Source organism: Vigna radiata, chromosome 8 (assembly GCF_000741045.1).
Source record: "Vigna radiata var. radiata cultivar VC1973A chromosome 8, Vradiata_ver6, whole genome shotgun sequence".
In the NCBI taxonomy this organism is placed as follows: domain Eukaryota; kingdom Viridiplantae; phylum Streptophyta; class Magnoliopsida; order Fabales; family Fabaceae; genus Vigna; species Vigna radiata.
In genome coordinates this window covers 43961884-43988214 of record NC_028358.1, presented here as the reverse complement: position 1 = coordinate 43988214, position 26331 = coordinate 43961884, and the positions used below count along the sequence as shown (strand labels likewise).

The 26331-nt window shown below is 33.2% G+C and overlaps 4 protein-coding genes across 5 annotated transcripts; 3 read left to right on the top strand and 1 right to left on the bottom strand.

Moving 5' to 3' along the window:
- Positions 1-1680: 1680 nt before the first annotated feature.
- On the bottom strand, positions 1681-14637 carry LOC106772042 (tubulin-folding cofactor D). The gene is made up of 17 exons (XM_014658182.2): positions 14272-14637; positions 13640-14187; positions 13191-13293; positions 11368-11544; positions 10571-10756; positions 9409-9525; positions 9134-9238; positions 8313-8483; positions 8006-8221; positions 7213-7411; positions 6001-6206; positions 5659-5883; positions 5004-5579; positions 4654-4923; positions 3862-3906; positions 2496-2681; positions 1681-2167 (listed from the first exon to the last, which is right to left on the bottom strand). The coding sequence occupies exons 1-17, from the start codon at positions 14452-14454 to the stop codon at positions 1877-1879; spliced, it is 3804 nt and encodes a 1267-aa protein (XP_014513668.1). The 5' UTR covers positions 14455-14637; the 3' UTR covers positions 1681-1876.
- Positions 14638-16495: 1858 nt separating this feature from the next.
- LOC106770889 (uncharacterized protein YnbD) lies at positions 16496-19325 on the top strand. The gene is made up of 2 exons (XM_014656729.2): positions 16496-17213; positions 18686-19325. The coding sequence occupies exons 1-2, from the start codon at positions 16667-16669 to the stop codon at positions 18862-18864; spliced, it is 726 nt and encodes a 241-aa protein (XP_014512215.1). The 5' UTR covers positions 16496-16666; the 3' UTR covers positions 18865-19325.
- Positions 19326-20290: 965 nt separating this feature from the next.
- Positions 20291-22403, top strand: LOC106769862 (ferredoxin, root R-B1). Of its 2 annotated transcripts, none has more exons than XM_014655644.2 (2): positions 20291-20444; positions 21721-22403. In XM_014655644.2, exon 2 carries the CDS (start codon positions 21742-21744, stop codon positions 22207-22209), a length of 468 nt encoding a protein of 155 aa, XP_014511130.1. In that variant the 5' UTR covers positions 20291-20444; positions 21721-21741; the 3' UTR covers positions 22210-22403. The 2 variants fall into 2 exon arrangements, with proteins under 2 accessions (XP_014511130.1, XP_014511131.1); XM_014655645.2 differs by having other exon boundaries at positions 20292-20444; positions 21734-22403.
- A 1464-nt stretch (positions 22404-23867) lies between these two features.
- LOC106771438 (replication protein A 14 kDa subunit B) lies at positions 23868-25366 on the top strand. Its single transcript, XM_014657415.2, has 3 exons — positions 23868-24040; positions 24455-24713; positions 24992-25366. Exons 2-3 carry the CDS (start codon positions 24458-24460, stop codon positions 25054-25056), a joined length of 321 nt encoding a protein of 106 aa, XP_014512901.1. The 5' UTR covers positions 23868-24040; positions 24455-24457; the 3' UTR covers positions 25057-25366.
- Positions 25367-26331: the final 965 nt, after the last annotated feature.

Genomic DNA, 26331 nt, shown 5'->3' with positions numbered 1-26331 from the left:
ATCCTAGAATATAGACTTCAAAAAATAGTCATAAAATTTTTTCAATTTGTACAACACAACCATTTCCAATTCCTTACTTACATACCTAATGTATTCAATTCCTGACATTTACATACATTGCAACCTTAAAATAATTACAAATCACATCCAAACCGCACACCTTAAGTCCGCACAACCACTGACAACGAAACTAAACAACCCTTGAAGTCCATCATCATCTTCGTCTACCTCCTAACTCATATTATTGGTCACAAAATCATTATAAACTTTGGTTCAACAGGTTTCAGTTAATGGTAAATAATATATGTAAAAAACCTGTTAAAGAATATATTGCTCAAGTGTAGTTGCTTCCGCTGATGTAAGTGTGTAGGTTTTTTGTTTATGTTTTGTTTACTTGAATAGATTTGAGAGAGAGTAATTGAAAGGATTTGAGAGGAGTTGAAGATAATTTTTTTTGTTGTTTATTTGAATAAATTTGGAAGTAAGAGTAGATTTGGAAGTAAAATTTGTGAGAATTAGTGTAGGATTTAATTTATATGACAAATTAAAAAACTTTACTTCCAAATTCACTCTCACTTGCTTCCAAATCTGTTCAAATAAACAACAACAAAATTTATCATCAAATTCTTTCAATTACTTTTCTTCAAATCTACTTAATTGAACAAAGCCTTAAACTGAATTTGAATGTAATCGAAGGAGCGAGTTTATGAAAGATGTCGTAATAGCATTCTCGTCTTGGTGCAAAGATAAGCAAGGATTTACTGTACATGGAATATAAGATCATGAAATTACCTTGACCCACAATGAGCGCAAAAAAATTTCTTACCGATCATCTATTTCTCCTTTGAACATTGTTAAATCGCTTATTAGGAAATTATTTAATTTTCCAAAAAAATTGAACACGTATATCCTTCGTTCCACTAATAGTTATTTTATTTTATATTAATTTTAATCATAATGACAAAATTGTAATCTTAGATTTTAATGTATTATTATAATTTTTTTATCTATTGTATTTATCAATATTTCCATAAATTTTACCTCAATCTCTTAAGTTTCACCTCTCTATCCCTTGAAACAAATAACATCACAATCTCCTTTCTATTTCTACAAGTACATTCATTCACTCTCTTTCAAATCTATAACAAAGTCTTCGTTGAGGAATTCACCCCAGCATCGCAACCCTATTATTATTTTCAACTTCATAGCTTTTGCTGGTAAAAAATGTGAAAGACTTTCAAACCCTCATTCAACTAGGGATAAAACGCAGTGCTTAGGATGTGAGTGACTTTGGGACCCAGTGAAACACACCAGGACTCTTTATAAATGTTGTTTAATTAGCATTGTTACAAAGTACTTTTCTAGAATTGATGTAAAGATGGAAAAGTCAGCATAACATGAATGACGCAAGCAAATTCCTGTCACGGAGAGAATTGATTACAATACCCTCAAACAATTTAGGGCAAAAAATTGCACAATTGAAAGTGTAAGAACCAAAATCACACATGTAAAAGGTGATTGAAAGTACAAGTTAGGAATTTCCAGAACAGCTTAGAGCCATACCATTATCACACTACGGAATGATCAACTACAAGTTAGTAATGGTCAATAAGACACGATAACTCTGAAAATATGAATCGTGTGGGATCTACCATTAGTAGAACAAAAGACAGACAGACATAACAACTCAGAAACCCCATCTTACCTTTAATTTCTTTCCACTCAGCTCCATGAGTAAACATTTAATTTAGTAAGTGCATAACGCCATTGAGGACACGAGTGTGATTAAAAAATTAACCAATGCTCATGAAAATTTCATATCAACTATAGCAAGTTACATTATACAACAGCAAGCCTGGTATAGGACCAACAAGAATTAAAACCCAGATGACTCAACTAATGAGGAATATGATGCATTTTCATCCAAGTTTGTAGGCTTCTTACTACCGGTTTTCCTTGATGTGCCATCACTATTATTGCCAAGAGGCCTCACCTCCAGACCAACAATCTCGTACAATTTTAATCTATGTTGTTTAGCTAAATCCACATCACCATCCCAACAAGTCTCAGAAATAATTTCAAGTGCTTTATCAATCTCGTCTTCACGCACAAGATTTCCATTTTCCAAGAGGACAAGGTACAGCTGTTCAGCTGAAGCTTTTCGAATCTGATTATCAAACACAAAGAAATATAGTATGAGAAGCCACAAAGCAAGCAACATAAGTAACATGACTCACTTATTCAAGATTAAAAAAAAAGTAATTACTTTTTCAAGTTTCAAAAAACACACTGAAACACTTAATTTTAAAAAAAATAAATAAACAATGATCATAATTTTTAAATATATTTAGTTAAATTTTTTTATATAAAACAAGCACAAACAAACAATCTCTTAATTGTGAAAAAATAAATTATCTGATTTGCATGGGGTTGCAATTAGGCGAAAACAAGATGCCTAATCGTGAATCTCATACTGGTGAATATCCAGGAATCACCTTAGGGTAGCGATGACCAAGAAAATCAAGAAGTTGAGCAAAGGCCTTCATATTGATAGGTTCCTGCACTGAAGCTATGTAACCAAGTATTGCAATACCAGCATACAACTTAGAGAAGTCTTTTGATCCCTTCAATTCAATTGACAGACAATCCAAAACAGCAGCACAAAAAGTTGCAGTGTGAGCCTGAAAATGCAAATTATTTATCCACATGTTCTCATCAAGCATTTGAAAAATTAAATTCAATAAATGTTAGTATAGAACAAGAACATCTCATATCACGTTTTCATAAATTAAAAATATGCACTATGATCAGTTTTCACTCTATTGCAATCCGATTCTTTTCTTATCTTATTTATTCACTAAAATTTTTAATCTAATTTTAGCTCGCATGATGTTGTGTTATAAAATTATTTTACTTCTTGATTGTCCCAGTTGTTTAAGCACTGCTACCTATTATATATCATACTAGTTAGAAGTACAATAAATATTTAATTATATTATCTTATAATATTTTAGAGTATCTTTGACTATCTCTTAAGATTTATTCTTCCTTTATATTTTTTATTTATTTCCTTATTTAATTAGGATCTTCATAATTATAGGAATATCTTATTAGAATCAGATTTATTAGAATATAATTTACAGGCATATCATATCATGTATTTATTGTCTCCAGCTTATATAAAGTGCCGTCCATATACACAGTTTTCAACATCTCTTCCATTTTTTTTTTCCCTTTCAACAATTCCCGTAACTCCTCTACCTAAAAAAATTACAGTTATCAAATCAATGTCGAAGTTACTAAAATTTTAGATATTTTCCTGTCATGATAAAGCAAAGAACATAAACTTTTGTAAAGGTTGCCACCACTATATATAAAAGTAAAACCATCATATTTCATAAACAACGGAGGTTGCACAGATAACCTTAATATGTAGTGGCTGAGTTATGTATTTATTATTTTCTTAGAGGCACTGTATTCCGACATTTCAACATTATGCAAAGTATATTGGTTTTAGTGCACAAACAACCAACAAGTTTTACACAGGTTAAATAAGAAAAGTAATTGAGAGAGGTTAAATGAACAAATTAAGTAGCTACTTTGGGTGCATGATGAAGCTTTAATGCATCTTAGAGACTTTGCAGAAAGTTTCCTTCTCGTATAGCCATTAGTCTTTTCTTTATTTTTAATATTTTTCATTATTTCCAATAAATTTAAAGGATGACCACACAGCCCACAACTAAATATAAAGGAATACTTGATCACCAAACCAATCCAGAAATATTAAATATATATAAAAGTAGTATTAGAGAACCTACTCATAAGAGATATGAAATATAAAGAATAGAAAGGCACACTAACCTCCATATTAAAGAATATTTTTTTGCTGAACAGAATCTCAATGGTCTGGAGTGCAGAATAAGCGCATCAGTATATTAGAGATTCATGAATAAGCTTATAAAAGAAGAATTAATGAGTTCATCAGTATAAACACGAGTATTATATATGAAACAAAAAGAAAACATGCTGAACATTTAATGAAATCATTTTAGAATTCAGTTTGGGCAGGGCAAGCAGTTCGTTCAGTTCAGCCAGTTGGCATGTGACAGTTGGCTGACTGTTTCTGTTCCTTGTGGAGCAAGCTACTTAATCTTTGTTGAGACAAGATTCTAAAAGCAATGAGGAATAAATAAATTCTTGATTCAATTTCTCTCCTTTCTATTCGCTACGAATTCTAACAAGTACTACACATAACTTGTTACAATAAATAAATATGAACTTGAAACCTAATTAAGATGAAGACACAGAAACATTCCTTCCCTTTCAGGCTTTCTCTCTCCCACACCCTCTTTTATATATTTCTGTATGGAATTGATACTTAACTATCAGACTCCTTCCTCTGTAAAAATAAAAGAATCCATGTTCAGCCTGGAATTGACTGCTAGTCTTGCAATGCTAACATGCCTGTGGTTGCAACTGTCACATAATGGGTTGTTGATATAGAGCTTCGAGCCAGCCCTTTGTTCACATTCAGAATTTTTGTTTTCTCCAAGAGAAAAAATGGTGTGTGTGTGTGTGTGTGTAATAAAATTGCTTGAAGCTTCAATTTCACAAAAGCGGGAATAATGAAGTATTGTTTAAGAAATTTAGTACCTTTAAAGTGGGTACAATAACTCTGTCACTTTTCTTGAATTGTTGGAGAACCCACAGGATGTCAGCAGATAGCATGTAAATCCTAGATGTTCTTGCATTTGGATCTTCAGATCCAACCCCTTCTAGATAGTCTAATAGGGCCAAGAGTGATGCCCTCTTCAAAAAATCTTGCAACCCACCAACAGATATAACCAAACCTGATAGCACATCTCTGCTATAACAACCAAATTGAAGTAACTGTATGAAGCGTGGGTAAGAATAGGAAGGAACCTGCAACAAAACAGTAGTCTTTCAACAGAAAAATTCTATGCAACCAACCCTGAACTGATGAAAGATCTACTTAAACTTACAGCCCATTGTGCATCTGCCTCCTTGGGAATGACTTCTTCTAACTTTTCTCGGAAAGGTATATAGGGAATATATATCATCCGGTTGTACAAAATTCTGTAGAGAACATTTGCTGCTGCTTCTCTCAGCTTATCCATCTTCTCCACGGCTTGCTTACAAATAGCTCCAACTAAATTGGTAGCAAGATTTTCATCAAATAAAGAAAGCTCTCGGTTGTTCTTAAGCATGCCATCAGTCAAAGGATGTGCCGTAGCTTCATTTTCATTTGCAACTGATCTTTCAGACAAACAAATCGACTTGTCTGTCTTACAGAGCATGTATGTACATTTTTCCAGGCCATCTAATGCAGCTTCACGAACCCAAGAGCCTACATCACCTCTGTTATCAACTGAATAGTCATCAAGAGCTTTAAATAAACTCGTCATCACCTCATTCTTTATCAGTATAAACAGAGAAAAATCATCTTCGACAAAAGAGGTGGCAGTATCTTCTCTTCCATCAATTAATGTTTCACACACTAATGTGAGCCCTTTGACAGCATTTACTCGTGCTTCAGCATCTCTGTCTTCAGGGTTTTCCTGCACATGATAAAACATTGTTTAACACAATCATTGAACCTAAGATGGTGTAATATATAGCATTTGCAACATTAAGCACCTCAATTTTACACGAGCCACAAAGCTTCAAAAGCACATTTCTCCATTGACTGGCTAATAACTTATACGGCAAAACCCCTAATGCCAAAGCAGATCCTCTCCTTACAGCTACGTTTGGATCAGTTAACATACTGAGGTACTTTGTTGTCACATCATTTGTACCTTTGTTATCTGAAGCATGCATGTAAGAACAGATGAAGTGTTTCAGACCTTTAACAGCAGCATTCTGAACATCAAATGATGATATTACTCGTCAATTTATAATGCCGAATTAGCATAAGCTGACAATGTTAAACAAAAGATTAAATGGCAACGCAAATTGATTGTATCCAAGGGATAGAACCTGTATCTGAGAATTAGGATGTCTCAAATTCTCGTTGAGAGTATCAAGTAAGCTTCTCTTTATCTTCTCAGATAACACTACTTTATATATGGAGATGCACTCAATAAATCGAGAAACAGCAGCACGCATTATCTCTCCTCCCTTTCCACGATAAAGTCGTGCTTTCTCAATGGCAGGAACAACACCAGAAAGACTTTTCTGTTTATCTGGCAATGACAATTTAAAAAATGTGACAGTTCAGTTGGCAACATCAATATTTTGAAACTAATCACCTTCATTAAAGAAAGGTTTAACCATATGACCAATAGTTGGCGAGAAAAACTAAGCCAAACTTAGCATATATCTAACCTCAACCACAACCACATATCTAATCCCCCAGTCAAAGACTTTTATCCATTTTATTATCATGTTAAGGAATGAACTCAAATAGTTCTGGCTATTTAATTATAAGGCTTCTTCCTGAAAAATATTTTGTTTGAAATAATTGATATTCTCCTTCAGTCTCATACAAGAAAAAAGAAAAAAGAAAATTACTCAACTCGTTTGTGTAACAAATTGTGCCTTGGTTGTTAGGATATAGGGTATTGGGTTATAATGGGAAATGGGATTAGGGTAGAAGGGAGAGGAATTGTATAAATAGTTGGGTGTTTAGTTGGAAAGGGGTCTTTTTCGATGAATTGAGTTGTTGACAGGTATTGACCTGTGAAGAGGGTTAAGCCTCTGTATCCATCATTCTTGCTGTGAATAAAATTCAGTTTCTTTCTTTTCTTGTGTCTTTTCGGTGAGGAAGAGAGTTCTTGATTAGGTTCCCAATTCAGGAACCTATCATTGGTAGTCATAATAATTTAAAACTCAGAAGGAAAATCGGCACATGTACAAATGAGAATATGAAGTTGAGACAGAGAGGGGAAAGAGGAAGGAAGTGCATCTGATACTTTAGTCACTATCTGAACAGTTAAGTCACCAAAGACTGGGGCTCCAAGTGTCTATTTAATCTTAAAATCATCCCTTCAATTTCCAAAAACAAGTTTAAATTATGGACCAAACATATGAATGTGTATAATAAAAAATATATCACCATAAGGAAGACAACAATTCAATATCGATAGCCCCCATTTCTATTCTGATTCTTTGGCTTTGATAGAAGAAAACTCTTTTAATTTCATTACTAACAGGCAGCAACAAAATCAAAAGTCACAAGAAATTATCAACCTGAAGGAAGAGCAAAATTGCATTGGTGTAAAGCTAAAACAAGTTCTCCTGTTGCCATCGTTGCACCATGGCGCATGCATAAATCAGATGAAAGAGTGCAAGGAATTAACTTTTCCAAGACAGTGCTTGCAAAATACTGAGGGTCATATTTTACAAGAGATGAGAGGGCCTCTGCGGCAAGTTCTCGCAAGCTTTTATCCTGAAGGTGTAATTTCCAAATAACTTCTATCAAAATAAATTAAGAAACGGGAAGCAAACTATAAACTGTTGGTAAATGCCAAAATATGAACAAATTTACGCCAATAAATATACAGTGACAAGAAATAAAAAATAAGAAATTAAATGTAATCGAAATTAATGGCCAGACCATCCTCTTAACTCTTTAGTCATACCTATGGAAGAGCAAATGTGTGCTTAAGGCATGACTCCTTTTCATCCTTTGAATTTTTTTGAAGAAAAAGTTTACCGAAAAATAAAACTCGAGAGAAAAAAATCCTAATGTATACTCCTGAATAGAAGAAACTTCGTCAAATATCATAATATTAACCAAAACACATACATGCACTGAAAATACCTGCCATCTCTCGTCTATTAGTGATTTCCCTAACAAAATTTTATTCTATTCAGCACCCAGAAATCAGGCTACAGTGATGTATGTATGGCCTTCAATTAGAAAGTAAACTAAAAATCCATATCGCAATCGCAATTAAGGTCAACATAGGAGCAGAAGAATAGGCAGCTCAAAGAGAAAGAGAGAGACGGATAGACAGAGAGAGGTTTAATCAGAACATACCCAGTGACAAATTTTTCTGTCCAACAGGTCATCTACAAACGGAAAAAGATATCCTTCATACTGAGCAATGGAAACAGCAACATGAAGATAAGAATTTACTCGTGAAGAAAGTGAGAAATAGTCAGCAGTATTCACTATTTCAATTCCATGTGGATAACTCCCTTGTCTTCCAACATTCTCTTGAAATGCAGCTGCCGCTGCTCTTCTGCAGTTAACCTAAGTATCACAGGTTAGTCAGTCATTCTCTCCCCATGTGTGAATATTCTAAAACAAATATCAAGAGAAGGAAGTAGAAAGATATAAGGACCTCACGGTCATAGCATGCAACTGTTAGGAGGTGTGGGGCAAACTCTTCTAAGATGTTCCTCATATCTGTATGATAATACGCACGTCCAAACGCCCAACATACATAAGCAGCAGCATCACGTACATGAGAACCAACACTGTGTGGACCTCTACGAACATCATAATGTAGTGCCTAATAAACAAGTCTTATACTTAATACCACTGCTATACAGTAATGTATCTCTCAAATAAGGGCTCAACTGAAGTCTTATTCAGAAATAAAATTAAATAAAAAGTTTGGAACGGAGGCAAGAAGATCAACTACAAGATGCAAAACTACGAAGTACCATATGGCCAAGGAAGCTTAAGCTTTGTATGCATTACAAAATAAGAATAAGAATAGTGAACATTTAAGGGAAAAATTGCCTTTTTTTCTTTATTTCCAAGGTCAAGTCCATTTTTATCTTCTCCTTTCTTCGACAGCCTTTCCCTCATTTTTTTTCTAAATCATAAACATCTGTTGAATTTGAACACGTGCCTATAAAATTTGGTTCAATTATATAGTTTATTTCCTATTAAGGACTAATTTAAGCTGTTTATGTTCTGAATATTAGGTTGTCATGGTTCTGTTTTTTAATTTCAAGTAGTGTTGTTATGGCCATAAAATAAGGAATTGCAATCTGGTATAGATTATGCTCTTTATATTTAGTTACTACCCCACTTTTTAAGCCGCCAATATAATAAAACGTCGTCAAAGAAACAGTTGTAAACAGCCAAGATAGTTTGTTGTCACAAAACCTACAGCCAGAAACCTATGCATACAATTTATCCATTATAAACCACCTTCACAATAACAGGAACAACTTTGGGAAGACTAGAAGGTAAGAGCAAGCCTCTACGAGCAAGTTCAGCCAAAGCTAAGCAGCCTCCATGCCATGAACCATCACCCTGAAACAAGTGTTACACGTGAGTAATAACAGTGGTCCCAGACAAATAAGTAGTTTACACAGTAAACCTATAATACAGTAACTATATATGTGTAAACCTAGGTGAATGAAAATTTAACTAGTAAACTCCAGTTCTCAAGAACATAAATAAACATATGCTTAGGATCACACCTCGCCCGGAGAAAACAGCTCCAAAACAGACAATAAAACCTCTTGAGAAAGAGATGATGTCAGATGTGAACTTATGCGCCCAATACCTTTTGCTGCAGACCAGCGGACAACAGTGTCCTACAATCCAATGCCAGCATAATTTGTTTATTGAAGTGATAAAAGCACTTGGAGGGATAATACGATAAAGAAAGCATGATCAGCTTAATTACTTAGCACTTTGTGAATTCTTGTGATGTTTAAACGAGTATATATTGGGTAATGGCATGTCCTTTTTATCACCATAATTAATAATTCACTTATTTTCACTTACCTTGCTGATATTTTTCAACATAAAAAAAAAAAAAAAAGCATGACAAGTAGACCAATTAAATATAGTGCACATCAATTTTCAGACAACAATCCTTAAATGAAATGAGCTAAAGGCTTAAGCTTTTAAGCAAGATATTAATTGTGGTTGCTACAGCCTCCAATTCTAGTACTATCTCGAGTGAAAGCCAATAGGGTTTTTGACATGGATGAAGTACATGCTCAGAATTATTTGTGATTGTAAAGTGTTATTGATAGGGCACTAGTACCATATCAAAGAACCACTCATTCTAAGAGATTACACTGTTAAGCAACAGCCCTAAAATTTTATTGATAAAGCAACACTGTTTACTCTACAACTAAGATTATAGTATACAACGTAAATCACACAATACACGTTTCAGGATCTATGGAAACCAGTATAAATACAGTAGCCAGCAGTGATATAAAGCACTACAATTCAGGAAAAACCCAGAACCAGTATTTTAAGTCATTTGAATAGACTTCTCCATTTTCGTAACTCAAACAAAGACAACTGACTTATATCAAATAATGTTAGAGCTCTTCCATATTCAACAGCATTCATCCAGTTCTATTTATAGGATCAGTTACTTCATAAAATAGGTACAATATTGAATAATTAAACATCTCGTATAAATTCATGAGACATCAACATCTTGGTTTTAACAATTTTTGAAATAACAATTTCATGAAGACATTAATTCAACCATCATTTCAGATGCATCGGCAGCAGCAAACATTTAGACATAATATCTTATTTTTCATTGAACCGAGCAATGTAGTATAAAGCTGAAAAACAAAATTTACTACAAAAAATCTCACCCTTTAGACATACCATATCCCTCAAACCAGATAACAACAACTCAATAATCTCTTCAACATTTTCTGGAACATCCATATCCTCATCTTCCTCCCTGTCTGACATTTCATTTGGATTGAAATCATTTTCGTTCACACCCAAATTAGACTGATCAGCTCTATTTGATGTACTCAAAGAAACATTTAGTTTGGCAACTCTTCCCTGCATGATGGGCATATAGTCATTAGATACAAAAAACGGTGACAAAAGTGAAGCTTCTAGAATTGTTTATGATGCCCAGCTAAAACTAGCCATAACACCTAAATATTTGTAACCCAATACTCATGAATAAAGTACAAATGTATGTCACTGATAGAGTTAGCATAGATGAAGGGGCCGAACAACTTAAACTAAGTTTCAATTTAACTGTTAGCGGTTAGCACAACTCCATTGACTTGGGTATGTAACATAATAAAAATTATTTCATGAAAAGCAGCCAAATTTTCTGGCTGACAAATTATCCAAATTATATAGTGTGATACCATAGCCAAAGTGCCTAAGAAACCACTAAGTTCAACTCTTCATATATCCATTATCAATAATGGCTCTAATTTCATCCCTTTCTAGACTTGCATGATGAGCATTTTTTGTTTTATCAGCATACCATGCATGTCTGAGTAATGCATCTAACCATAAATTATTAATTACTGTGGCTTTGTATTCCACCAGTTAAAAGTAAAAATAACAAATATGCACAAGTGATCAGAAGCAAAGGTGTCATCAAACATTTAAGAAACGAGATCCTATAAAACTTGGATAAGAGAAAAGCTAACCATATATCGCCATGAGGGCAAACGATGAGGAAGAGCAGTAAGCCCAATTCGTTGGGTTAATTTCATAAGATACTTGCGGAGCAAAGGGCTTCGGGTTGCATCTGAAGACTTGTACAACATTGAAGTGTCATTCCAAACAACGGGACTTGCATCAAGCAAGAGATTCCGACTACCTGCCTACTCAAAGATTTATATTATAACAATTAGAAACATTAAAGGTAACAAAGGGATATAGCAAAAGCAATACACAAAACTAGACATGCTACCTTGTCATCAAGAAAATTTGTTCACCTAATCAATTTAATTATGGTATTTGCCTCTTTGTTCGCAGTTTTTTGTTAAACTCCAGGAAAGAGAGAAACATTTAGCTGAAACTGTGTTTCGGAAACAGCATGGATGCTTTATTTATGATAGGAAAAAAGAATAAAAACAATAAATAGAAGAGATTTGAAATAACAACATTATGATATGGGAATGAACAAAAACGTTCTTAATAATACATATACAATCTAGATATTCCTGATTATGTAGAATCAGTTGATTATTTCTATAATTATAACAGTTTTGAAAGCATCATATTCGCATGAAGGGCTATAATAAATCATTAATATTGCTGGAATTGTCAGGTCTATCTGTCTTAGGTAAGGAAGTAGAAAATCGAGACAGAATAAAAGGATATTAAATTGAGAATGTATTATAACAAATCCAGTAGCCTTACTACGTTTTAAGCTTGCTCCACTGCAGTTGGATGGAAAACAACTTAGAGAACTGTTAGAGAAGATGAAGAGACTACTATTGTTAGAGAGATTCTTCAACTTGACAGCTGGAATGACCACAAACAAAATAGAATTTTCTTGGCAAGTAATCAAGCACACCACAACAAGACCCAAACTCCTCCAATCGAACTGTTCTGGACAGACAAGAACTTTTATCTTAACAGGATTGTAGCTGAGTGACAGGACAACTAATGTTTTTCTCAAGCCCAAAAAGTAAGAATTTCAATAGCAACTTGAAAATTTACTTGTGAAGTTTTTGCATTTATATTTACACCATCACATTATTCAATTCCAATGTTTTATGGAATAGAAAAACTATTTATGGCAAATATCCTGTATTTCCTCACCTATTTTTGATATATACGTAACCATATTAGAATGTCCAATGAAATACAGACATCTTAACACTCACTCTCAAGTTGATAGATATATAATATATCCATCAGGCTTGGTACGTATATATATTATCCCACAGGAGAATATAACAGTTGTTCATTACAATTCAGAAATGTATTGATTTCTTGGGTAAGAAATTTTTCACAGATGAACAAACAATCTTTTAAGTTAATACACACATGGAAAAACCAGGATAGAGGCAATGTTGTTCATGGTCACGTGATTATGATTCATAACATGGACCCTATTTTGTAAACTCACAATCAGTATGGTTCCAATGCTTTGCTGACACTATGCAATCCAAGCAAAGAAGAAGAAAATATAATAGATACTCAAAGTCGGAATATTGAATTGATGCAGTGTGTACTGAAGATGAGATACAAATACTAACTTAACAGTCCTATTTATACTAACACTCAATAGTCCTATTAAATAAGCGAACATGACATGTGTAAGAATAGCTAAGCTTCGTACAAGATAAGTTTCCTAAATATAAAGTAACACAATTAACCACAACATGACAAGCTATCCAAGACAATTATGCACCATTATCTACCTCAAATAATTTGCAGAAATCCTTACACAAATGATAGATGAAAACATTTTCATTTGAGGGTCTAAACAAAACAAGGCAAAAAAAAAAAAACAAACCTTGAAAATAGCAGCCAGTGCTTCAACCACACCGAGTAACTGGAAATGATGGAGTAAATCTTCAGTTACAGAGGACATGACCGTATGTGTCCACTCAACAAAGCTGAAGCAATTAGAAAAGCCAGATTAAAAAGATGATTGGCAAAACAAGAGGTTTTATACAATACAAATGTGAGCATGCACACAACCCAAACATGTCTTTAGTGATAACACATAATGTCGTAAACTAACAAAACTCAAATCTAGACATTTTCAAGAGATCAAACAAAACCATTCATTATATTTGTAAACTCAACCCAAAAATCAAGGAGTTAATTGATGATTTCAAATAAGCTTTGACTAAGACGAAAATCATATTTACATAAACAACACCGCGACAAGAGACAACGCAAATATATTAGGCAGCCGGAGAGAAAACTTAACAAGCTAAAAAACATGCTGAAATAAACCTCGTAAAGGCTTTCGGCATATCAGGACGGGTAAGCAGCCTCGAGAGAACTAGACCAGCCATAGTTCGCATAGGTCCAGCAGTTGAAAGGTAATCCTTACAAAACCCTATAATTCTCAACACAAGAGGACTGAGCTCAAACTCGGTTAAACTGTCATCATTGGCAATACTGGTGTCAACAGTGGAAATGTCAAAAGGAACCAACACAAGTATATAAAGCCACAACAACGTCACGCATTTAGCTTCCATTTCTCCCGTGCTTTCCTGCCTCAACGATGTCACCGAATTTGTGCTGTGACACTTCTCCAGCAGAGACACGGCGAGTTCGAGATCGGAAACTTGATGCGGAAAGAATTTAATAACAGATTTGTAGCCACAAACCGTGACTAACGAATATACAATTATACATATAGGTTTAATTATTTCGAGAATTTCATCCGAAGCTGTCCCGAGCTCAATTATTCTTGAACGAATAATGTTCATCAGAGGAGAAACTATGGTTTCGAGGTAGGGTTCCAGAAGCTGACCTTGCTCCTGGTACTTGTCCAACTGCAAATAAAAACAGATAACTGTTCTTCAATAACAAAAATTGATAAACGGATGAAGATAATCGTCATGAACAAAGAAGAGTACAATGGATCTGATTCTGTGGACGGAGGAAGAGTCGGAAACGCGAGCATTGGAAACGATGTCGTCGAGGAGCGACTTGACGATGTTCCATTCTTGGAGGAAGTACTTTTGGAGCACGCTCTCTTTGGAATCCAACTCGTCTTCTTCTTGATTCATCGTCACCACCGTCTCTTGATTCGCTTCCATCCCTCTGAGGTAGGTGAAGTTTTGGCGGGATCTTCAAATCTTCAGTGTAAGTTTCCAAGACAAAAGCAGCACTACTCGTCGGAGTGCCGAGTATGTGTTTGATTTGAAGAGAAGGAGGTGATCATGGGCCGGGTCTGGATTCTTCACCGCCGGTTATAAATTTTTATATTTCAAAATATTGTTCTAATTTTTATTTCAATACAATTATTAAACACTTCGTTATTTATAAGTTTTGTTTATTTTATGCTGATATTATTGAATTCTGTCTGAATATTTTTTTTAATATCTTAAAACATTATTAACCACGTAGAAGTTTATGTTTATGTTAGTGACATAGAGGTCTACAATGGGTCGTAAATTTAAAATTACTTAATAATTTTTTTTAGTATATTTTACCAAGTATCAATTCCTTTCTTAAAAATACTCTTTTTAATTTAATTTTTATGAATTTTGAAATATTTTTTTATTAATATAGAATGAGTACGTGTTTAAGAGTGTTATTTTCATTAATATATTTGGTTGAAAAATAATCATCTTTTAAAATTAAAAATTTATTAATTAAAAATAAAAAGCGGAGGAAGAGTCGTGAAGAGATCAATTGAGGACTATAAAAGGTGACTTTCACTTTTATATAAATGAAGGATTTTTAGTTTTTCACCATAAAAACAAAAACTGGACGGATATGGCGCCTTCATTGCCCTACTATAAAATACCTTTTTATTTCTCATAATAAAATAAAAAATAAAAAACAAGGAAGTGTATAAAGTTGTTTAACTTTAAACTTTATCTTTGAGTAAAATATTTACGTTTCATTAATGTATGTTATTTGTTTTTGAAAAAAAATTATCTTATTTTACTACTTCTGTTTTTGTTTGATAAATATTATTTTATTAATATATTTATTGGTTTTAATTATTTTTTATTAAATAACTATCTATCTATATAATTATGTTCACTATTTTATCTTATATAATTTTTTATTATTATTCACTCCGCTACAGAGTTATTTAAAAAAAATGAAAGTCATAGTCAGGATCACTATTTTATCTTATATAATTTTTTTTATTATTATTCACTCCGCTACAAAGTTATTTAAAAAATAAAAATGAAAGTCATAGTCAGGATAATAAGATCGTGGTTCGTTATGGGTTTTAGTAAATAGTTAACTCCGTTTCTAAGAGAGTTGGTCCTAAAACACTGATGTAATATTAATCAAAGTGTGTCATAACTTATGTAAAAGGAATAATGATATTTACACAATATTTTTTGACAATACATTATTGATCCATAATGATATTTATAATTATTATAATTAATTGTGAAGTAATTTTAGATCAATAACAGAATGATACAAAGTTCAAATGTTATAAAAAAAATGTTATTTAAATATCATTATCTAAATATCATTGTTAAAATATGAAATTTTATTTTATTTTTTTCTCTATATCTCATTGCATGGTGTTCAATCCATGCCCAAATGAAAATGATAATTGTTTACAAATTACAATATCAATTTTTTTGAGTATAATGTATATTATATATAATTTTTGGGTTGTCATCTAATGGTGGGTGTTATAAGACCACCCATCACACTTACAAAAGTAACTTCCAATTCATACATAACAAATGCAGTTTAAATTGATACTTATTAGTTTCCAAAATAAACCCTAATGTCGTTTTCCTTTTCTGATTACTTCTCCTGACTTTGTCAAAGACTACTTTGTAGATAAGTCGAAGTATTATGGTTAAACATCAACTTAAGTCAAGTTTAGTTTAACATTTGAATGTAGTCGTTATTTTATGTATATGTTATTGAAATACTCATTGGAGTTGGAACGAAGAGAATGTTGAAAAAATACGAAAAAAAGTCGAATGTCGTCTCCAAAAATATTTATGGGTAATATTATTTTTTTTCAAGTTAAAAATTAGTTTTTCTTGTTCATTTTGTTTAAACTTATGCTGAATTTAATATATATATATATATATATATATATATATATATATATATATATATATTATCTTTTCCATTCTCCCTTATGCTGAAGGAGGCGAAAATGACAGAGCGAGGAAGGGGAATGAATAACGATCCATAAAATAATAATTATAACAAAATAGCAGTTCCTTACTTCCTCCACAGTTCTAGGGTTCATTCCTTCTTCCCCTAGATCACCAATCTCTGAAAAACGTTTCAATCCAGAATCGGAAGAACAAAATGGGGGTGGGAATATCATTTCTCATAGCGGTGAAAGCAACAACGCTTTTTCTATTCTTCGTTTACCTAAAGAACCTCGGTTTCACTCTCTTCTCCCTCCCCTTTCTCTACGCTTCGCTCATCTCGTTCTTGGTCTCAATCGCCTCTCACCCTTCCATCGACCTTCCCATGCTTCTGGGAAAAACCACCGATGGAGCTTTCCCTCTTTTTTCACTGATATTTTTCGGCCCTTACATCTACTTCGTTCGCTTTTTCTCTATGCTCCGAAGACTTCGAAGCGGAGAACCTCCTTACACACAGGTTCACGACTATCTCTATGTCGGTGGCTGGCCATCCTCGCCTCACATGCTGCCACCTGGGGACCCTGCCATTATTGATTGCACGTGCGAGTTCCCGCGTGTCAAGAACTTCACTGCCGGGTTGCCCTACCGCTGCATTCCGACTTGGGACACGAGGTCGCCTCAACCTGCTGATATCGAATCCGCAATTAAGTGGGCCTCTCGACAGAGAGACCTCAACAGGCCCATTTTCGTTCACTGTGCTTATGGTTAGTCAGTTTTATTAGCTTGTTCAAGTTAAATTCGTGGTGAATATGAATGCGATTAAGATTGTTCTTCTGTTTGCTCTATGTGATCTGTAGTGAGAAATGTGTTGTTTAGAATCTGGGTGGGATGACTCAAAAGTTATTTTTATATATAATCTTAATCTGTTTTTGTGTTGGTAAATTTATTGATAAGTGGTCTCAAGGTAAATTATATTCATATAGATGTAATATAAATCAATTTTTACTATGTGGAAAAAGAGCACGTGTCAAAGCTGAAGGGGAAAAAAATTGGGGGGAGGGGAGTCATTGTTCTATATATATACCCGAAATTGGTAACAACTTTTTATCCCAAACCAGCTGCCGAAATCTCTATAAATAATATTTCTTAAACATATGAAATCGACGAGGAGAGCTATGTGCTTTCGAAGGCATACATTTTTTTTTTTTATTAAAATTTAAAACTTGTGACCATTTTTTCATGCCCCCAACCATGACTATTTGTTATGCAACCATTTTGTTGTAAATAGTTTATGCAAATTTTAACATTGAGACCCTGTTTGGATAACAATCTTTTCGATAAGAACTTATGTTTTTACTGGAAATTGAATGGCCTCGGACTGAACTATTTGTGGGCCAAAGTGTTGATTCTAGTGAGGATTGAACATAACACCGAATGTAGATCTACTTGTGAAAGATACTCTGAAGATCAAGTCAGAGTTGAATAGGAGAGAAATATGAGTAAAAAATAAGATTGAGATTAAGTTGAAGTTTACGTCTCCTTGTTGTGGACATACAAATATGAGATTTGAGAACTTTATCCAAATAAAACATACATGAAACGTGACCTCTCAAGTGATGATTTTCTGTTTTTATAGACATTAATAGTTCAATTTGTATTCTGTAACTCAATGATTATATGACGAATGACCATTTATTCTGTCTTATGTTTGTTTTAATTGCTCTGTCCAAACAAGGGACTTGAATTCAGTAGACTTTTGAGAAAACCAATGATGTACATCCCCTACATCATCTTTTTAAGAAAACCATGTTTTTAAATGAAGATCCAGGGAAAATGAAAACTAGGAATAGAATGAAAGGTGTCATTGGAAGGTTGAAAAACAAATTCTCACTAAGCATCGATCCATTACCAAGTTTAAATTTTTTGAGTCATGAGAAGTTATTAAAGAGAAACTGGTTTCTTTGCCGCTCATTATTAGTAGCATCAACATATTCTTTTATGTGTCGTCTTTTAATGGCCACCCGTGCTTTTAAGTGGGTGTCTGTCACTTCGTGGTTGTTCTTCATTACCATGAGCACTGCATGAGCCTGCAAATATGAAGATATATTTTGGTTAGGCATACTATTAGAGCTGCAATTTTATCAACGAGGTAGATCATATGACATTATAAATGTTGCCTTTATACTCATTTTAGATTTTACGACCATCTTTAACTTTTTTGTTTTTTGGTGTAAAGGTCATGGAAGAAGTGTAGCAGTTATGTGTGCACTGTTAGTAGCACTAGGCATCACCGAGGATTGGAAGACTGCTGAGAAGCTGATCAAGCAAAAGCGACCTTACATTCGAATGAATGCTCTCCATCGCAAGGCCCTTGAAGAATGGTCCAGACACCGATTGTCTGCGCCGAAGAAGTAGATTAGACATACGTGAGCGTGGGTTCCTCCTGTTAATCTGATTCTTTTGATAATTTTATAGTATCATTGTTTTCCATACAGTTGCAAACGAAGAAAGACTGTAGAAACGTAGATTCTCCTCGTGCCCTTACTTTCTTAGCGTTCTTGTTTTCCAGTGAACCCAAAATCTAATATCTGGTTCTAATTCATGGTTGCCAATTATTCTGTTGTCAGCTTCTTCTGCTTTGGTCATGTTGAAGCTGATGCGCGTAATAGTGGGATTTCATACCATGAGAAGCTGTAACATCATCAATAGATATCATTTCATCGTGTAATGTCGCATGAACGATGAATCCTTGTGTAGTTTTTGATAAATACGAGTCATGTGTCTTATGTATTGTTTTGAGTCTAAGAACTATACCAAAACGAGGCATCAGTTTGAAAGTGATGCGTATAAATGCTGAAGAGAGTTGGAATAGGATACACCAAAGTAGAACGAGATAAATCATTTTGTTTCTTTTCGTTAGTTCTCCAAAATTTTTTAGTTTTTTTCATTTAAACCTAAAAGCATAACAATGTAAAACAAATATATTTTTCTTCTAATAATTTTTTGTTAAAATATACGAAAACATAGTATATGAGAGGATATACTATATTTGAGCTGATTTTCCACTATATAAGAGGATGTAGTCTTATATCCTTGTTTGTGTGAATATTTTAAAAGGTGCGATTTAGTTATTTTTACAAAAATCATCTAAAATTTAAAATATATTATTTTTCTTTTCTGTTAATGAACAGAGCAATACAGTAAAACAATTTTGGACTCATTTCTCAAATAGAGATAAATTGTAGGGCTATATTACTTAAGACGCATTAATTAATTAGATGAATAAATTAAGAAAATAAATGAGAAATTTAATAACATTAAATGATTTCACTAAACTCATTGATTTCCATTAATTGATTAAAGAGGTCTAAATTAATTAGCATAAACTCATTGATTCCTATTGAATGATTAAGGAGATCTTCAAATATCAATCTTCCTCAGAGGTCACACTCATCTAAGTGTTACTCGGTTAATGCACTGAAAATTAATTTATGCTTAGCTAATTGTTCAATTCAATACAGCATTCAAATTGGAACCAGGCATTCAAATTCAATAGAGTTTACTTGGTTTATTTATATATATATTTTTTAGTGCTATTAAAAGGTGTACTATTTTGACCTCAATTCCAAAGTTATGTGTTTGATGGTAGCCTAAAAATTATTGGGGCTTCTTTTTATTTATTTTTATCTATTAACCATTATAATTAGGAGACTAATCTTCAATTTAAAACTTAATCACACGTAAAACCCCACGACCCCACATGGGAATTCAATGAACTTGGGCCTTTTGCAAAGGTCACATGAAACATAGGCCACAGTGGTCTTAACTTCCTGCGCCGACTTCACATCTCTGACTCGCCGAGCATTCAAAGGGTCACTTTCCCCATACCCACCCCATCTTTTGTCCATTCCACTGTCCTTAAATATAAAACTCTCTTTGTACCCTCATTTTCGTTCCCACTTCTTCAAAGTCACAATCTTTGTCATCTCTTGACCGTAAGTCTCTCTCCCCACTTTCCTTGGCTTCCTTTTTTCAATCTCTTTCTTGATTTTGGATTTGGGTTTAATCTGTTATGCATACTGCTTGCATGCTTTTGCTTTTCTATGTTGTGTTTGCTTGTCATGAAGTTTTGTTTTATTGGGTGGTCTTTTTTTTTTTGTCTCATGCACAGATCTTTTGATGTTTCGATTTTTTGATCCACACCCTCTTTTCCATTTCCGTTGATTTCTTTTTTTTTTTTTTTAATTGTTCGTCAAATTTTCAATATCTGTTGCTGGGAGGAAGAGGGGTTAAGATGGGGATCAAGATATGGTGATAGGAGGGCAAAACCTTTGCTGTGGAAACAAAAAAGTTGCGACCTTTTTGGACGGTGTTCACTCTGGAGGAGATCTCCGAGTTTATGATTACTGCATCGTTTTACAATTTCATCAACAATCCCTACTATTTTGATATGCAGTACTATTTACAGCTGGAATTCACGACCAAAACACCTTTTTTTATAAACTTTGCTTTGGTTACTTGAAAATATTTATGATGAGAGTTAGATTAACCATAAGGTTGTGCTTATATAGTACTATCCTCGTCCTACAGTTTCGTAAACTTGTGTAGGAGGCTGGTGATGTTTATTTCTAGTCCAACTTCACCAAGCATCTTTTTACCCGCACCAACACTGATTTTTAAGATGCAGCTGATTAGATTTTCATAATTTAGGCTTAATGTATATAATATACATTCAAGGTGTCTGGTAATAATACTTGATCTGGCTTCGTTATTGTGAAGCAATATCTGGTAATCTGAGTTACCTTGTATCCTAGAGTGGAGCAAAAGCAAAACCAATTTCTTGAAAAATCTACAACCTTCTAATTTTTAGTGCATGATAGCCAATCTTGTCGTTTTTTACTGGAAAAAATTCCCAAGTACTATCAGTATGTCGCTGATTTTATAATTAGTTCGAATATTGTCACCTTATCTAATCAGTAAGTTGTTTGTCAGTTCATATAACAATCAACAAAGTTGCAAGAGCATATCAGTTATGTTTTTTTATGTGAACTTGAATAATCAAGGTTTGTACTTGACTGTGTTGAGTCGTTTTAATGGCAAGTTCTTGAGTCTTTCACAGTTTTACAAGGAAGTCCAATCTTGACAGTTAAATATTTTTTATGTGCTGTGTTCCGTTTTGGGGTAAATTGTTTGCTGCTCACTGTGCTTGTGCAGATTACTTTTATTTGGATTGAATTTGAAAACAAGTTTTCTATTTAATCTGTACAACAGTTATTGGATTCAGGTATAAACATGTCAGCTGTGAACATGTCCACCATGACACTTCCAAGAGCTTCCTTGTCTGGAGTATCTGTGCCTGCTGGGAGATCTTGTGCTCTTTTTAAGAGTCCATCATCTTTTAGTTCTGTGAAGAATGTGTCTAAAGTATTTGGACTGAAATCATCATCCTTTAGAGTGTCAGCAATGGCAGTATATAAAGTGAAACTGATTGGACCAAATGGTGAAGAGAATGAATTTGAAGCCCCTGATGACAGTTACATTCTGGATTCAGCTGAAGATGCTGGAGTGGAACTACCATACTCATGCAGAGCTGGAGCCTGCTCTACTTGTGCAGGAAAACTGCTTTCAGGTGCTGTGGATCAGTCGGATCAATCCTTTCTTGAAGAACAGCAAATGGGGAAAGGTTATCTTCTCACATGTGTCTCATATCCGACATCAGATTGTGTGATTTACACCCACAAGGAGGAAGATCTATGTTAAGTGATCATGTTTATCTCTTAATAAGGTTTATGGTCACTACTTCATTGATGTTTGTTCAACATTTTTAGTCGTTCAAATTTTATGTAGAACTTTAATCCTGTAGTATGCAGCCATTGGATTGGTTAAGCCAATAATAAGGCCTTGTTTACCTATACTATTTTCAAACTTTACTTCAAAATATGTTTTAAAATTAAGAAGTTGCTTTGGTTAGTATTGTTAAGGTTGTTTCTCCCATAAAAAATAATTAATTTTGTAGTTTTTTTTCTAATTTTTATTTATTTTTTCATGTGGGTTTTATTTCTTGGAACAAACCATTTACACCCTTTTTTTCTTTTCACAACCACTTTTTTTACATTTTTTAAATATCTCCACGGTCATTTTTCACATATCTTAACACACATTTTCTGTAAAATGGCTTCTAAATTATAATTTGAAAACTGAATGACTTCTAAATTATATAATTTAAAGGTTATTTTTTAATTAACTCTTTTTACCTTTAAAAAATTTGATTTTAATTTTTAGATTAATTTAAAAACCATTTTTTATTTTCATATCATACAAATCGACAAAGATAAACAAATAAAAAACAAACAAACAAAGAGCTATAAGTGTATGCATGAACCAGGTTGAAGAAGCTCAAGAAGTTTTACAATCCAGGTTGTAAGTGTTGGTTACTAATTCAAATGTTTTTTTTTCTTTTAGAAAACTACCAAATTAAGCACATATTATATTAAAGTATTAAGATGTAGACTTTAATTTTAAGTTAACCTTATAAATTGACTTTTAAACCTTACAATATTGTAACATGGTTTATGTTCAAACTGAATGATGAAAGTAATCAAGAGTAATACGATGAGTCATGATCTACAAATCAAAATAGGAGGATCATGTTGATACTTTAATCCATCAATTTATGTGTGTCCAAAATAGGATATATCATGTTAATATTTGTAACCTATCAATTTATTTTGGTCCAACTAACTTAACCCACCAAATTAACAGATCAAAGACAGAACACAATGAGCTGGTCCGATGATCTTATATATCTGTGTACCTGTGATACGAGATGGAGATGAACATATTTCATTATAAATTATTTGTGAAAATTTCAGGAATTTTTCACAAGACATGTACTCGTAAATGGTTTAATTTTGATGTCATTGATATTAAATAAATAAATAGTTTTATTGCTTGATTTATAACTTTAGTGCGATACATATAATTAACACAATACAAAATGTATGTTTTTCTAAATTACTAATATATATAAAAGATTATATTATGACTAATGTTTACTCAATCTTAAAAAAGATATTCTCAATTTGCAATTAAATGTATATACAGTAACAAGAATACTATTTTAACATATAGTTACTAAATGTTTTAAGAATAAAAGTACATCAATATAAAAATGTTGAGTTACTTAAAACACGGTTTAATAAAAAAAATAAAAATACAACAAATTCATGAAAGAAAACTTGTGTACCCCATGGAAACCATAAAGTCAAACAAATTTTTCAATTAATAAAAAAAAAAGAAAAAAAGTTGTGTTTTTTAAGTTTTTTTTTTTTTTTTAAAAGAAAAATGAGATTGAAGGAAATATAAGCATATTATAAATAAATAAATAAATAAAAATGTATAAAAGAAAGAGCGTTGGGATCTGAGGGAGAAAAGGGTAAAATGAAATACAGTAGTTTCCCGCCAAACGAAGAAGCAATCGTTTGAGCTTCCCGCTCCTTCTTAAGCGCATTTTCCGTTTCAAATTCCATTTTTCAGTGTCTCTGCCAAACTATTCAGCAAACGCAAAGGGTTTCTTTCCAATAATTCAAAGGTTCACTCTTCGCTCTCTTATTCTACTCTTCTTCGTTTTTATTTTTCATTCTGAAACAATCACTACAGCGTAATTCTGAATTATCCACCTATTCCGTTAATTTCGTTCTTTCGAGTTTTTATAGTTAGATTTTTATTCACTGATTTGCATTAACTTTAGGGTTAGGCGATCATCTACAGACAACACTTGTGTTTATTTTTTGTGCACTCAACATGTTTGTGTAAATTTCTCTCAGACTATAATTTGTCACAGTTGTTCGTTTTCTCTTCCACTGTTAAATGTATTTGTGCTGTGATGACAATGGAGACCAGTTTATTTTTTCAGAACATTCAATCATTATTGCCATGTAAGGAAATAAAACATTTGTTTAAGCTTTGCCTTCATAGCTTGATTTTTTTTTCCTTTTTGTTTCAGGCCATGGACACGTCAAATCCTGCTGTGTTTGTGAATGCCCAGTTGATTCCCAACTTTATAGGGAAGAGAGTAAGAACAGTGGTTCAGGTGAATCAGTATGGTGGTGGAGTTGCCACAGCAAAATCCACCGATGACTCTCAATTAACAATAAAAGGGTTGCCGCAAGTTCCCATTATGAATTTTATTGAGGTCATCGGTATTGCTGAAAGCAGCAACTCTATCGATGCCGAACTATGGACCGACTTTGGCAACACATTTGGTACGAAGCATTACAATTTACAATTTTTCTCACATGTGGTCAATTGATGTGTTCGTTCTTATGTTCTCAAAGTAGGAAAGGATTCACTCGAAGTAAATATTTCTCCAAACATGTGTTTTTGTTCAAATTTGAAATCCAAATTAGATTTATTTGGCGATTGCTCTCTTCCTCTGCCGCTGGCGCAATAGAAACTAAAACCAGGAACTGCTTAGCATTTCTAATTTTCTAGTGTTCTGTCCTGCTCATTTATGTTTGTTTTGATGTGGCACTCTCTGTAGATACCAACTCTTTCAATCAGTTGTGCCAACTAGCAAATGGTGAATTCAAAGGCCTGTTTCTCTAGGGACATCAAAGAATGCCGACTTAGCAACTGGATGACGTTTGAAGCTTTTGTTTTTCATGCCAAGGCACCCGTTTACATGTAAATCTAGATATTATGCCCAGAATAGCCGAGCAAGCATGCTTTCTACAAACTATTACGTTTTTCAAAATCTCCTTTAACTTACATCGTGTTATATGTCTAGTTTGGCTTATGTAGTGTCTTCAATTACACTCCTATGAAAAGGTATTATTTAGATTATTTTACTCTTCACCTAACTAAAATATATTGGATATTTTACCTTCCATTCATGTTTATTGTTGTATTTTTTTTAGTACTGTGTAGATATACTCCAGTCCATAGATGCTTTACTTTCTTGCGTACCTATGTAGCTTGTGGCAGTAGTTTTGTTCACTATTTTAATAATTCGAGATCATTATGCTCATTTAACATTCAAAGCACAAAATTTTAGACCTCAACTCACCACACTCCTAAATGTATGCTAAGATAAAGTTAAGAGTATTGCTCATGGTTGGTGCTTTTATTGGATGCATCCCAACTACGTCATAAACTTCCTTCACTTGGTGTGTTTTACAGCGAGTCTTTCAGGAACAAATATAGCTAGTTCAATTCTAGAAGGATATGAAAATGTCAAAATATTCTGATAGTTAGCAACTTCTTATTAAATTATCAATATCTTCTGTAGTTTTATCCCGAATCTTTAGTGCTTCAAAGTGAAAGAATTTGGTGGTGCGAGACCTTTCTCTTTACCATATCTCTTATTTTGTTAGGCAAGCATCTAGCTTTCTTTACGCCTCACATGAGTTTTTTCACCGATCAAGGATAGGAAGTGATTCAACGCATTTGATAGTTTCTTTGTATTGAGAATATAGTATCGTCGTCCCCTTCATCAAGGTAAGTTCCCATTCCCACACACTTTTCGGATAAGAATAAAGTACGAAGGAGGGCAACAGCAAGGACAAAAGTAAAAGGAAAATAAAGTAAAAAATGACTATTGTTTACATAAATAAAAAAATAAAAGAAAACTCTTTATCAGTTTTTATGATTAAAAAAAAGGCAAAAGGTAGGAAATAACTTAATAACTTGCATTATTTGAATGTAGAGGATATTCTACCTTTAATTTAGATATAATCTTCCGTGTATCAAAAGGATTTTTATTCATAGAATAAATAGTTATATTTAATTTTTAGTAAAAGAAAACTCAGTCTTAGCTTAATGATTACAGTGTAGGAAAATATGTGTATTTTGAATTTGTTCTAAAGAAATTATGGAAACTAA

What these genes read in the sequence shown, in the direction of transcription:
- LOC106772042 (XM_014658182.2), bottom strand. Translation starts at nt 14,454, where the DNA reads ATGGAAGCGAATCAAGAGACGGTGGTGACGATGAATCAAGAAGAAGAC. An exon ending in TATCTGGTTTGAGGGATATG is followed by an intron (nt 9,526 to 10,570) that starts GTATGTCTAAAG and finishes ATTGGATTGTAG; the next exon opens with GACACTGTTGTCCGCTGGTC. An exon ending in TTGTTCCTGTTATTGTGAAG is followed by an intron (nt 8,484 to 9,133) that starts GTGGTTTATAAT and finishes CTTGTTTATTAG; the next exon opens with GCACTACATTATGATGTTCG.
- LOC106769862 (XM_014655644.2), top strand. Translation starts at nt 21,742, where the DNA reads ATGTCAGCTGTGAACATGTCCACCATGACACTTCCAAGAGCTTCCTTG.
- LOC106771438 (XM_014657415.2), top strand. Translation starts at nt 24,458, where the DNA reads ATGGACACGTCAAATCCTGCTGTGTTTGTGAATGCCCAGTTGATTCCC. An exon ending in CGACTTTGGCAACACATTTG is followed by an intron (nt 24,714 to 24,991) that starts GTACGAAGCATT and finishes CACTCTCTGTAG; the next exon opens with ATACCAACTCTTTCAATCAG.
- LOC106770889 (XM_014656729.2), top strand. Translation starts at nt 16,667, where the DNA reads ATGGGGGTGGGAATATCATTTCTCATAGCGGTGAAAGCAACAACGCTT. An exon ending in TTTCGTTCACTGTGCTTATG is followed by an intron (nt 17,214 to 18,685) that starts GTTAGTCAGTTT and finishes TTTGGTGTAAAG; the next exon opens with GTCATGGAAGAAGTGTAGCA.